At 41.2% G+C, this 12,971-nt stretch overlaps 1 protein-coding gene across 5 annotated transcripts in view; it reads right to left on the bottom strand.

Annotated features, from left to right (window-relative positions):
* Nucleotides 1–313: 313 nt before the first annotated feature.
* nr3c2 (nuclear receptor subfamily 3, group C, member 2) overlaps nucleotides 314–12,971 on the bottom strand; it is a 93,643-nt gene continuing 80,985 nt past the window's right edge. Inside the window, exons 8-10 of one of the 5 annotated variants that reach the window (XM_030742654.1) lie at nucleotides 6,647–6,804; nucleotides 5,323–5,433; nucleotides 314–1,464 (exon numbers count right to left, since the gene is read on the bottom strand). In XM_030742654.1, coding sequence (XP_030598514.1) covers nucleotides 1,453–1,464; nucleotides 5,323–5,433; nucleotides 6,647–6,804 — 281 coding nt within the window. In that variant the 3' untranslated portion in view covers nucleotides 314–1,452. Of the gene's footprint in view, nucleotides 1,465–3,436; nucleotides 4,233–5,096; nucleotides 5,434–6,646; nucleotides 6,805–12,971 lie in introns of those variants that run through there. The other 4 variants (XM_030742645.1, XM_030742629.1, XM_030742636.1 and 1 more) reach the window with 4 other exon arrangements.

The following is a 12,971-nucleotide window of genomic DNA, read 5'->3' as shown; positions in this document are numbered from 1 at the left end:
TTCCGTTTCTCTTCATCTTCTCCCGTTGCGAATGCCGTACCTGCTGCTGCTGCTGCTCCACGTCGTTTGTGTTTTGCCACGCTCTTTGTTGTGTTTTGTTATTTGGCTTATTATCATCCCCCAGCCACCAAAATGCAGCTGTTTCGAATTCAGCCATAAAGCACCCCCCCCCTTTTTTTTTTAAATTCTTCTTCTTATTATTTCAAGACACCTTTTCTAGCTTCTGTCTCATGGTACAGATTTGATCACACACATCTAACATACAGCACACGCACACGCACTTGCACGCAAACACACAAATTGCAACAAATGCTTCAATTGAATGGTTTTATTAGAATCTTGCAATAGTTTGCAAACACAAGTATGGCAATATCTGCATCAAGATATACAGTAGTAACTGCTTTCAAAGATGTTTTATTGGTTTATAGTGAGGGTTGTCTACTGTATGTTTGCTGAGAGTTATTATACAAAGCATCTGAGTAAAAAAGTCACTTTTGAAATTGGAAAACAAACCAAAACAAACCAAAAAAAAAAAAAAACCCCAGTTGTATATATTTATAAGAAATGCACTGCCATGGCTGTGGAGATATGGCTTAGTCTCTCTACACCCGAATCATTATTGTGAACAGGAAATGGCAATGACGTGACTCCACGTACAGTGACTCCACCAAAGTGTACTGTGACACAGCACTAAGAGAAATTCTGAGTCATCCGTGCTGAAAGGGAGGGAGTTCATTTAGGAGCTGACAGCTCTGAAGATAGCGCCGCTCCCTCAAGTGCGGGGAAAGTTTGACTTTATTGTTTGCAGTAGGTGGTGATTGATGACCATTAAGGAAACAATACATTAATCTCGCTCCTCTGAAGGATTGCCTCAACACTTGGGGAAATACACTTAGTCCGTTTTAGCGGAGAGTTAGGAGATGAGATGGTTGATACCGCTCTCACTCCGCTGATTCAGAATTCACAAAATTTGCCAGACTAACCGTGGACAGTCTCACATCAGCCACAATGCAACTCCATCACTGACAGAGATGCCAAAGTCTTTCTAGAAGTGCCTCCACACATTTGTTTGGGTAGCTATTTTTGAAGCATTACCCAAATTAACCTTTAATTTGAATGCTCACTGGGACGTAAGCCCTCCACGTAGAGAAGCACCAGTAAAGTGTTGAAAACAGCTGAGTGAAAAGACTGCAGAATCTGCCCTGAAATAACATTTTAAAAAGGTTTTACCTGCCGAAACGATACTTCTACCGCCACCTTTGCCATCGTGTGAGTGCTACTGTGACCTTTGCCATTGTGTGAGTGCGAGGTGGTCTGTCTATCTCTTACTATGCCAGCAGTGGCTCAGTTTCAGCCCCCAACTGACTTCCTGCTGTTTCCCCTTGTTTCCAGTCTTTACGCTGAGCTGAGATAGTCATCGTGTGATTGGGCGTTGGAGTGATATTCATCCTCTCATCCAGCTCTCTGCAAGAAAGCGAATAAGTGCATGTCCCAAAATGTCATTAAATATCCTAAAATATATAAAAAATAGCCAACTTATATATCTGGAGGGCGATTGGGGTGGGGATGGGGGGTCGATAACATCATCATTTGCATTTATGTAGTTGATCCATATTTTGGATACTTCTAATTTATATATTCAGGAAAAAAAAACTGTGAAAAGAGGGTCACAGTTGGAGCTGGCTGGATGTCGGCTATACCGCAGTCTCTCTCAGTGTGTGCACGAAAACCAAAAAGAATGTTCTTTCACATATCCCACTTTCATAAGTTTGTGACTTCTCGATTTTATTGTGGTGCTCATCAACAATTACCGCCACGGGTTAGGAAATCAAGCAACAAGGATCCATCACTTCATACACCTTGTTACAAAATAAATCCTTTTTCAACTTTTCTTTTTTTTTCCTTTGAGTCAGGTGAACAATAATGCAAAAAGTTAAAAAAAAGAAAGAAAAGATGCAAAATCAAATAATTTTACTTATTAAGATAATAAATGTTCTCTCTCTAACATTCAGGTAGTAAGTTCCATAAGTCTCTCACGATGTATGATACATTCATTTCTCTATTTGGCCCTTTCCTGGTGCCAACCCTCACTGGAAATTCTTCTCTGTGATCCAAGACAGGACATGGCGAGTGGGAAACATTTTTTTTTGTTTGTTTTTTTCCAATATTCCAACAAGATGGTTAAAGTAGAAATGTTTTATACTACACTCAACATAAGGACTTGCTGTATTATTTACAATATATACTGTAAAACTGTAAATCAGGTGAGATAAAAAGGCACAAGTTTCCCTTTTTTTTTTTAAATACAATGTAAACATCTCATCAAAAAGCATGCAATAACATTTCATTTTACAAAAAGGATATCATTTTTAGACAAAGTACTTAAATATTGTTTTCCAGCAAAATATAATTCTCTCAAAAATACTTTCCCATTCATCCTATGAACCTTTAGACAGTTTTTTTTTTAATTTGAATTCTTGGAAAGAAAAAAAAAGAGAGAGACAAGGGGCAAAATAAAGAAACAGTGAGAGATCAGCATAAGGGCACGGCAAAGATGGACTGTAAAATGAGGCTTTTCCGATCAAGTACTGCATGAACATGATTACGCTGGGGAGTGAAATTAATATAAAGTTTATGGCAAAACAGGAATTTTGAATAGAGAGCTGCTAAACATCCGAGCCTTCATGAGTGCACCGGACCCGCACGCCAACCTTTTATCTTTTATTGAATTATTGACAAAAAATTCTGATTTGGGAATGACAAAAAGTTAAAACATCCTGCTTTAGTCCCCCAAGAAATACACCCCCCCCCCCCCCCCCCCCCGCACTTCTCCGCCACCCCCGAATAATTTCAACACAGTCTCCGATGACAGTTCTGATCCCGACACCTGCCTCTCTTTGTACACCAACCTGAACACAATTAACACCGCAGAAGAGGCCTCGGAGCAGCGCGGGGCCGTCATCGCGTGCGCCGAGGCCACAAATACAGCACGCGGCCACCCTGCTGTGTCAAAGATGTCACATCTAACTTTAGGCCAGGGTGACCATGCAGAACCACCCCCCCCCCCCCCCCCCCCCCACACACACACACACACACACACACACACACACACACACCACCACCACCACCAAAAAAGAAAAGCATTATCACAGTTGCTTATCAAAACAGAGAATTCCTGCGAGCTGCACCGATGCCTCATTTCACATTGTATCTTCTCTGTGCAAATCTAAATGTGGAATAGGATATGGCTAATCCTATAACATTACTGCATAATACCCACGAAAGAGCAGCTCATCTATGCACATGCTTGCCAGCAGGAAAAAAAAATACCCATGCACACCCCGTACACACATGTAAATACACACTTATAGGGCACAAAAAAATGAATAGTAATATTCACCCCCCCCCTCCCCCTCACCACCACCATCATACACACACACACACACACACACGCTGTTTTTCTTCCCCAGCGACTCTGTCGTTTTTCAGTAGCATCATAGTAGTGTTCCACAACCACCCAGAAACCAGTGGGGTGTGAGACGAGTTAATGGTCCAGATGACTGAGCCTGCCATACTTAAAATAGTAGTACTTGGCCCGAAGATAGGAAAAAAATAATAAAGGAAATAAGCAAAGTGAGGGAAAGTGATCACACCAACACGAAAGTCTGTTCTTCATCGAGCGCTCGTCAACGCGTACCTCAAAACGTCTTCTGTACAACAGCTGAATAGAGTGTGTTTTAAGAAGTTAATACCTGTACACATCTGCCTGGGTTTGATACATTAGCTGTTTGATGTAAGCACAGCGGCGCAACGCTCCGCTTTTGGATTATATCGACTTTACAGAGTATGCGTGTTTTGAACTGCGAGCCCACGTGGCGTACTGTACGGGCTATCTACGAAGTTACTGTACATGTTATGTTTTGCCTGGCTTTGTAGAAATGAAGCACCTTAATGTAAAATGACTGGCTTGTCAAAAACTAAACCTTTGCAACACACGTTTATAAAATGCTTTTTATTCTTTCTGGGAAGAGTAGATAAGTGTTGGTTCACAAAGGGCTGGTTTCGCTTCATTGTGAGTAAAAACAGACATTTGGACAGCTGCTCTGGAGATAACACAAATAACAGCAATTACTATGGATGCACCTCAGTCAAATCCATTACCAGCGGACTCTGCTGAAATTGTTTCCGTTAATGCATTATGTTTTTCCATCCTGCCGCTCTCCTGGCCATTTCTGCACAAAGGTAAAAATCTCTCGTCAATATTGTCTTTAATTCTACACCACGATGCCTCTAAAATAGTGACTTTATGACATGGGAGCATCACGTGCAAGCTTTCTTTCACGCGAGAAAGAGACATTTGTATTTCAAAACAGCTTTAGCTTTGGACTTTTGCATATTAGTTTTGATTGTTTTACTACACATTTTAACTTTAAAAAAAAGAAAGAAACTCTGTATGTAAATGTCAGTGATGGCTTACATGATACCGATTGAAATTTAAACTTGTTAAATTTGATGCAACTAGTCAGCTTATGATGATCCTTGTATAGCCCTTGGAATATCTTCAAATAGACCTCTCTCTATAAAGTCTAGATTTTCTGTGCCTCCTCATTAATGTCCTTTTGCCTTGCAGTCTCGTCACTGCACTGCAAAGCAAATGTAAATATTGGCATAATTTTTCATAGTGCTATTATCTGTGAAAGACTGCATAAAGCCAGAGTTAATATTTGCAACAAAACTTTTCTCTAGATTTGTACGGGAGTCCCATTTCTAGTGCATGTGGCGTGCACCTGTGCATTTGTGTGAAGGCATGTGGACAGAAAGTGTGTCGATTTCCCTCCGTGTGTGTGTGTAGTGAATGTGTCTAGCGCGTCCTAAGAAATGTATGGCTTTATCTCCATAGAAAATACTGTTATCGTCTTTGGGGCGGGGCGGGGCGGGTCATGGGATGCTTTGTCACATTTGTCACAAGTCCTTCTCGGTGTGTCACACTCAGCTTCTCAAACTCACCACAGGCTCTAAACCGCTCATGGTGACTGCAGGGTCAAATCCTCCCCCCCACCCTCACCCCACCCATTTTTGATTTCTTTTTTTTTTTTTTTGCTTCCATCACCACCATCAAAAAAACCTTCCCATCCAATACGAGGACGCTGGCATACTGAGCGACACGGTGCAGGCCAGCAGCTCAGGCCTTCCTAGCGCATTTCTTCTCTTCCCTGAACTTCTCTCTCTCTTCATTTCTAGTTCTTAACGCTGCTTCTGTCCCATCTGTGTAAAGAGTCACTTCTTGTGGAAGTAGATTGTGTGAGTGAGGCCTGACTCCACCTTTGGTATCTGGTCACTGATGATCTCCACCAACATTTCAGGGAACTCCACCTTCAGGGCCTGGGACTCACGAAAGGTGTAGAAACAGAAGTCCAACAAGTTCCCCACCAACTGGACATCACAGGCATAAAGTGGAAAACATGGTTATTAGAAACATTTGTTTACTTTTTTTAACAATTTAATTTTCTACTTTACAGCACTGTGCAACAGTCATGAGTTAGTCTTCAGGAATAGTTCTCCAGGCTTCTTGAAGGATATTCAAAGCTCTTCTTTGCATGTTGGCAGTTTCTTGTTCTGTTCTCTGTCAAGATGAATCCACACTGCTTCAATAATGTGGAGGTCTGGGCTCTGGGGAGGCCAATCCATGACTGATAGTGTTCCACTGTGTGTTTACATAGCCAATTAATACAGATAAATAAATGAAGATCTTCAGAATTAGCAGGATGCCATTTTCTCTCCAGCTTACGAGTTATCTGCTCTGAATGAAAAAGCAGCCAATGTCAAAAGAAAAATTTTGAAAGACCTTCAGAAAGCCTGAAGAACTATTGCTCAAAAACACTTAAAAAATACAAGTAAGGCTCCTTGGAAGTAAAGCTATACAGGGTGGCTCAATACTTTTGCACAGTACATGAATGGTTTTTAAATGTATGTAAACTGTGAATTTCACTGAATATCTTTACCACTTGGGGGCAACACTGATTTTTTTTTTTTTGCGGACAGCCCTTCTTTAAAGAAAGGCCATCTCTCCAGCACTAACCCCATTCACTCAGTCATTAGGGTCGTTGAATTCTGGCCATTTATCTCTATGACCGCTCTCTCACTCGCTAACTCTCACCTCCGGAGGCTGTGCCTACACTGTTGTTCTCCCACGCACTGGTTGACCCATGCATTAAAAAAACAAAAAACAAAAAAAACCAACAACAACAAAAAAACCCAGTGATTTTGCACATTTGCCATGGTGACCAGCATGAAATCCAATAAACTGCAAGCTGGTATCGATCCCCATCTGTTCCATTCACCAATACAGCCTCGTCACTGCCTTTTCCAAAATAACCTTCCCTCGGGGAGAAAGTGGGATGTAATAATCCTTATTCCAAGCCACAGCACCATTGAACCGCTAAGTAAACACATTATCCATATTTCACTATGTTGCCATTTTACTGAAAACATTTCCAGTGGTATTACAGCCCCCAAAGTGCCATTGGACACCTCGTGTGAAGGCATGGCATACTACAGAGGCTGCCAAGGGAAGTCTGTGCTATACTTTATGCAACTGGCAAATTGGGGGGGGGGGGGGGGGGGGGGGGGGGGCAAGGGTACTTACATCATGCATGGCGTCCAACAGCTTGGTGAGCTGGAAGAAGCGCTGCCAGGTTTGGCCAGAGTTGTTGGTTGCTTTTCCCACTGAACGCCGGAGCTCTTTAATGTAATTAACCCTCATCTCCTCGAATGCTGCCTGGTTCTTCAGACCCTCTTTGGGAACTGGGAAAGAGACAAATCCTTATGTCATCGACATGGATGCAATGTACAAACAACAATAGTGTTTTAAATGTTAATGACCCAGTACTGGCAGAAAGGACTTGTATGGAAACAGTGCAGGCTTCTGTGTTAAACCTGTTAGTTGTTTTGACACGACTGTAGGAGATTTATATTAAACACCCAAGCCTGCAATTCCATTAGTCAAATGCAAGAAGAAATATTCTCCTATTGTGCCTCTATTGTGCTTTATCTGGACGATGCTGAGGGCTGCTGAACACTTTTCAGATAATTAATAGTGTTATCACAGTAAGTGTTCGGTGGGCTGTAGGGTTGGTTTTCAAAAAATACAAGAATTTGCAGAGCAAGTTAATGTTCAATTTATCATCTGTGATTGTATTTTAAAACAGTGAGCGCAATGTATTACAGTAATGATCAGGACTATTGGATGGCTGTGTTGTTGTTTAAAAAAAAAAAGAAAAAACTTCTGTGCTTGTATTATAAAAATAGCCAAAAACAGGTGTCTTTTAAATAAAAATTTCTAGAAAAAATACAAATCATCACCACAATATAAAATGAAATATTTTGTTATAAGATAAATAGTTATCCATATCTTCTTATCGAGTTGGTTGTTTTTTGTATATATATAGTGCCAATGAGCATGCAGTCTCACAGTCAGATCCACCCTGTGCATGTGTGCAAGCTACACAGGTGATAGAAAAAAATGCTCATCGTGAGGCTGTACAAAACAGCTTCACTGTTCAGTGGTTGGCTTCACAATGGCTGTATCCATCTTTTACGCAACTTATTTATCCCCCATCCTAACCAAAAAAAAAAAAATTTCTATTTCTAAAAAGTAGGGTAACTCTGACCAAAACAAGGCACATTACTGAATAACTACTATATTCCTGTTTTGCATGCCTCTGAATTTATTTTCCCTGCCATGCTGAAACATTTGATACATGTTAAAAATGGCTGGATGCATATTAAACATGATTTGCAGGTAATGTGCTAAGCCATGCACATCCAGCAGTATGTTCCTTTAATGTGTAACTGTGTTAAGGGTAATTAGAGGTGCTTAGTGAATTATGCTCTGACACCCACACAGTAGCCTGTTTTTGCACATTTTTCCTGTGCTGTTGACCTAAGCCTATTTAGCAACTCATTACAACCACTTTCACCATTTCAAGTAGTAATTAGTTTCCATGTGTAGCCGATGGTTCATGAAGGATGACAGGTGTATTGAAAGGCATTGATTAAAAGTTATCTCAGAAACAGCGAGAGCCAAAAAAAAGGGGGGGGGGGGGGGGGGGGGGGGGGGGACAATGGTGCTTATGTGAGTTAAAGGGCCTAATAATTTTATTAGCCAAAGCTAATTTATACAGCAGACTGTTCAGTGACTGGAGATATTAAACAATGTCAACTTTCATTCTCATAACAATGACTTGGATTGTGGCACTTCAGTGTTAAAGACTAGTGTGATAGAACTCTAGATAATAACGAATGAATTACAGTAATCACACCAATGAAGCTGCATTTGAACCTTTGCAGCATCATTTTGTCTCGCTCTTTCTTCCTACTGGTACAAAGGAGCAAAGTCATGGATAAAAAAAGAAAGTGAGGGCACCCTCTTTGAATTCTGAGGTTTTAAAAGGTTGAGGTCTGGACTTTGACTGGGCCATTGCAACGCCTCGATACTTGTCTTCTGCAGCTATTCTGTTGTACATTCGCTGCTGTGTTTGGGATCATTGCGCTGTTGCATGACCTCATTTTGACCAAGCTGTAGCTGTCAGACAGATGGCCTCACATTTGACTCTAGAATACTTAAACTAGAACGACTGCAGGTCCTGTAACGCAAAACCGGTCCATATCATCTCCCCTCCACCACCGTGTTTGATAGTTGGTGTGAGGTGTTTGTGCTGATATGCTGTGTTTAGTTTTCACCAAAGGTGGCGCTGTGCATTTTGGCCAAACTCCACTTTGGTCTCGTCTGTCCAAAACGACATTGTGGTATGTCTTGTGGTATGTTCAGATGCAACTTTGCAAACCTAAGCCGTGCTGCCATGCTCTTTTTTTTTTTTTTTGCTTCTTTTTCACATGACTGTATGGATCCCTGCTAAACCTCTCAAATGATTGTGCTACTGCCAGTTTAAGAAACATTTCAAAGCAGACACCTCAAATCAGTCGTGCTCTTTGAGGGAATGTCTCTCATTGTCCCCAAAGCCAAGATTAAGAAATTATGCTTTACAATATCTTTACAAGATTAATACAACCTTTTTCTTTTTTTTATTCATATGCTGGAAGTTATTTTGAAAAGTATATGCTAATTTTGACATTTCTAAAATATGTCAGCATTAATGGTACCTTCATAGATGTGCAAGTTACCCATGTTAAGTGCACTAATGGACCCCATACCACCACAGAGGCTCGCTTTTGAACTGCGCAGTCATTTACAAGCCAGATGGTTCATCTCTTTAGCCCGGAGGATGCAGCAGCCACGATTTCCATAAAGAATTTTAAAGTCTTATACATCAGACCGCACGACACTTTTCTGTTTCACTTCAGTCCATCTTAATTCAGCTCAGGATCAGAGAAGACGTGTTTCTGGATCTTGTTCGTATATATATGTTTTTTTCTTTACATGGTACACTTTTACCTTGCATTTGTGAAGGCACCGACAATAATTTGTGTTCCTGAGCCCGTGCAGTGTTATCTGCTACAGAATTATGTCTGTTTCTAATACACTGCTGCCTAGGGGCCCAAAGATCACGGCCATTTAACACTGGTTGTCATCTTTGTCGCTTGCATACAGAGATTTATTCGGTTTCTCTTAATCTTTTTTTATGACATTATGCACTGTAAATGATGAAATCCACCAAATTCTTTACAATTTTATTTTGAAAAGTGTTATTTTAAAACTATATGACCGCACAGTCTTTACACACTGGTGAACCCCTCGTTAACTTTACTTCAGAAATGACATCAGCCTCTCTGAAAGGCTCTTTTTTATGCCAAATCCTGTTAATGACCTGTTGCTAGTTATCCTAATTACCTATTAAATCACATCACTTTTCCAGTCGTTTGGTGCCCTCGTCCCAGCATTTCTGAAACATGCTGCTGACCTCAAGTTCTAAACATCTTGTAGGAATGTTGGCAAAAACCACCAACTGATAGGACTTGTTTGAATTCTGCAGACTGAATAGGTGAGAGCCTGCTTCTTGTCAGTTAGAATTGCAGGTTTTTGAAAACAGATCATTGTAGGTCAATAACTTTGAGAATGTGTATTTTGGTGCGTGTGTGTGTTTGGCTGCCTCCTTCTGGTCGTCTCTGGTCTTTTTCTATGTAATTCTTTTCATCACACTTTGAAGCACAATCACCTCCAGAAAACAGATTGTACCCTGGTGCTGTGATTTCTGTGCTGATTTCATGGCTGACATGATGAGAATGTGCTAAAACCCTTGGCCGCATTTGGACCTTTTGTTTTTCTCCCACTGACCCACATACACTCTGATTAGAAACTGACCTGGCATTCAGGGCCAGTACCATGACCGGCCCCGAAATAGGGCATTTATACCACTATAAATGATGTCAAATTGATTTTTGCTGCAGTTGAAGAGAGCCCCTTCAACTAGGGCATATTTCTTTTTGGGGACTTAAGATGCTGCACTGTGTGTACCACAAGTACTGAACAGCTCTTTTCTTAATGTATTGAAAATGAAGAAGCACCCATCTAATCCAGAGAGAAGATGCTCTGAGCGTGTGTGTTGCTAAACTATGTGCAGCTTCCTGCTCTCAGTTGCCACATACCCAACCAACGGGGTGGCTCTTGGTTTTGATTCATGACCTGATACTGAAGCATTAGGGAAGTTTACAACTAGCCCTGATTATGACTGCAATATAAAGCTGGTGAGAGTGCAGTCTGACTAAATATTATTCAAACATTATGCAATCAGAAAATAACCGTCCATAATGAAAAGTATTGCAGTATTTGAGGAAGTAACTACTTATTAAAAAAAAAAAAAAGTGTCAAACAAAATGCCACAGTACACATACACACACACACAGTGTGCACTTGTCCCATCTGGAATGAGGCTCTGCAGCCATTTTGGAGAGAAGCAAGATGACAGTTTGGAAACAAAACAAATGATTGAGATAATCTGGCAATTTTATCTGCATCATTTTTTTTTTTTTTTATAGGTGAGGAGTGTAACTGGTTTGAACAGGCCGCTGCTACTGTACCAAATCCAAACAGGGTCGTGAGATACCGCGGGCTCAGTGAAACCTTCGCCAAGGTCACAGAGGAATAACAGCCCTTGTCTCTTTTCTCTTTATTCCTTTTCACATGTCTGTTTCTCTCGTTCCATCTCTCTCCACGCAGCGCACACATTCCCATTTGCAAACCAGCCTAAAGGCACTCGCAAACTCGGTGACTATGTAGTACTTGCTCAGCTGACAAGTCCTGACACCTCTTCTGTAAACATTTCTCCTGCTACTCCTTCCACAAGGCCCAAGCATTATATCTGAATGATGGTAACTAAGTGAGCCTCCTACAGCGCCTCAGAAAATCCTGCAATAGACGGCTTCTTTTTGAAATTATTCACAAGTGCTTTGCCAAACCTCCATACGGTACAGTCACTCCATCATGTGGACTTTGGAATAGACATGAAAGATGAAGCACTGAATGACTATTTTCTCTCCCCCCCTTTCCTCATTTTTTGACAGCTATATTTTGACTAAATCCAATAACCGCAGCAGACTGAACTAACTGTGAAGCATCTTAAATTCCCTGTTTTGATTCTGCATCCCAGCCTCTTTTATCCACACCCTCGCTTTCAAAATTCTAGCCCGGGTTTCAAGGAAGTGGAGAAAAATAGCAGGTCTTGGAGCGATGCCTGGTGCTTGACTGGCCTTTATTAAGTACAGCAGGGCTCTCTGGAAAACCTCCAGAGGACCAGTGAGGAGAGGAGAGGGAGGCCGCAGCAACAGAAGGACTAGCTCTGCCATCCCACCACTCCCTTTGTCTTCTCTTTCTTTCTCCCTATACAGTAGCTGTGCACCTGTCTCTTTCTCACCAACACTAGCTCCGTCAACTTTTGTGTGATTTCACTCTTTAAATCTTAACTTTTCCATTTTGGTTTCTTATTCTCACTGTCTCTCCTCGCTTCTCGTTTTCTTCTGACTGCCACATAGTTAAAGTCCAGTTAGACCTCTCCTTCTTTGGGAGTTTATATTCAGGGAAATGCTTTCACATTGCTTCTTCCATATGTCACTGTGCTATAGAGCCAAAACCAACCTTCTACTGCTGCTTGCAGTGTAGTGCATGTTTAAAATATTTCTAGACCTCACTTCCTTTTCAGTCACTACTTACAGGGTTCCCATTAATGTAAAAAAAAAACAAACGAATGTATATTTTTTGCTATTAAAAAAAATCAAGCCAGGATAAGGGGATGTGCTGTCACAGTGCTGGCATGATCTGCAAAACCTGAAGTCAACCTCATTCTCACCAAGTTTTAGTAACCTCTCCCCAGCAGTCCCTTGGTCACCAGTGCTGGTGTGCACAAACATAGCTCAGCATGAATTGAGCCCAATGCCTCTAAGATCGAGATGGATGCCCGGACCAGTTGGAATGCTGTAAACATGGATGCTCGTGTGAGACAAAGAGGACGGTTGAGGCAGTTAAGCCGCAACAAATTCCTTTGACTGTACGGATGGGAAAGGTGTGAATCTGTGTGGAGAAGTTAAATAGGCTATTTAAGATCGCAGTGACTGCTCAGAAATCATCCACTTGTACTTTGTTTTATCATATTTGTCAAAGTTTGATGACTAGGTTCGAGGTCCGACGGGTTGCATTTTACTGTGTAGCTCCCGGATATGTCTTTAGTGATTGATGGGCATGTACGCTTCGTCATTCTACGAACCAGCTGGAAACTTTGGAATGACAGGAGAGAGGAGAAAATCGAGCACATTTATCTTCCAAATTCAAACTTCCTGAAAGATGATAAACACTTTAAAAATGAGAAGTAATAACTGAATTAGTAACTGATCACCAGCAACGATTTGACCTTGACCCTGCATGCCATACGAATGAAGGGGAAAGAAAAAAAAAACTATTTATTCTACTAGAATGTGGTTCACTGATAGGAAAGGATATCAAATGATCAATCAGTGAACCA

This window comes from Archocentrus centrarchus, chromosome 1 (assembly GCF_007364275.1).
Source record: "Archocentrus centrarchus isolate MPI-CPG fArcCen1 chromosome 1, fArcCen1, whole genome shotgun sequence".
In the NCBI taxonomy this organism is placed as follows: domain Eukaryota; kingdom Metazoa; phylum Chordata; class Actinopteri; order Cichliformes; family Cichlidae; genus Archocentrus; species Archocentrus centrarchus.
The sequence above is the reverse complement of the archived record's forward strand: the minus strand, read 5'-3'. Positions and strand labels throughout refer to the sequence as shown.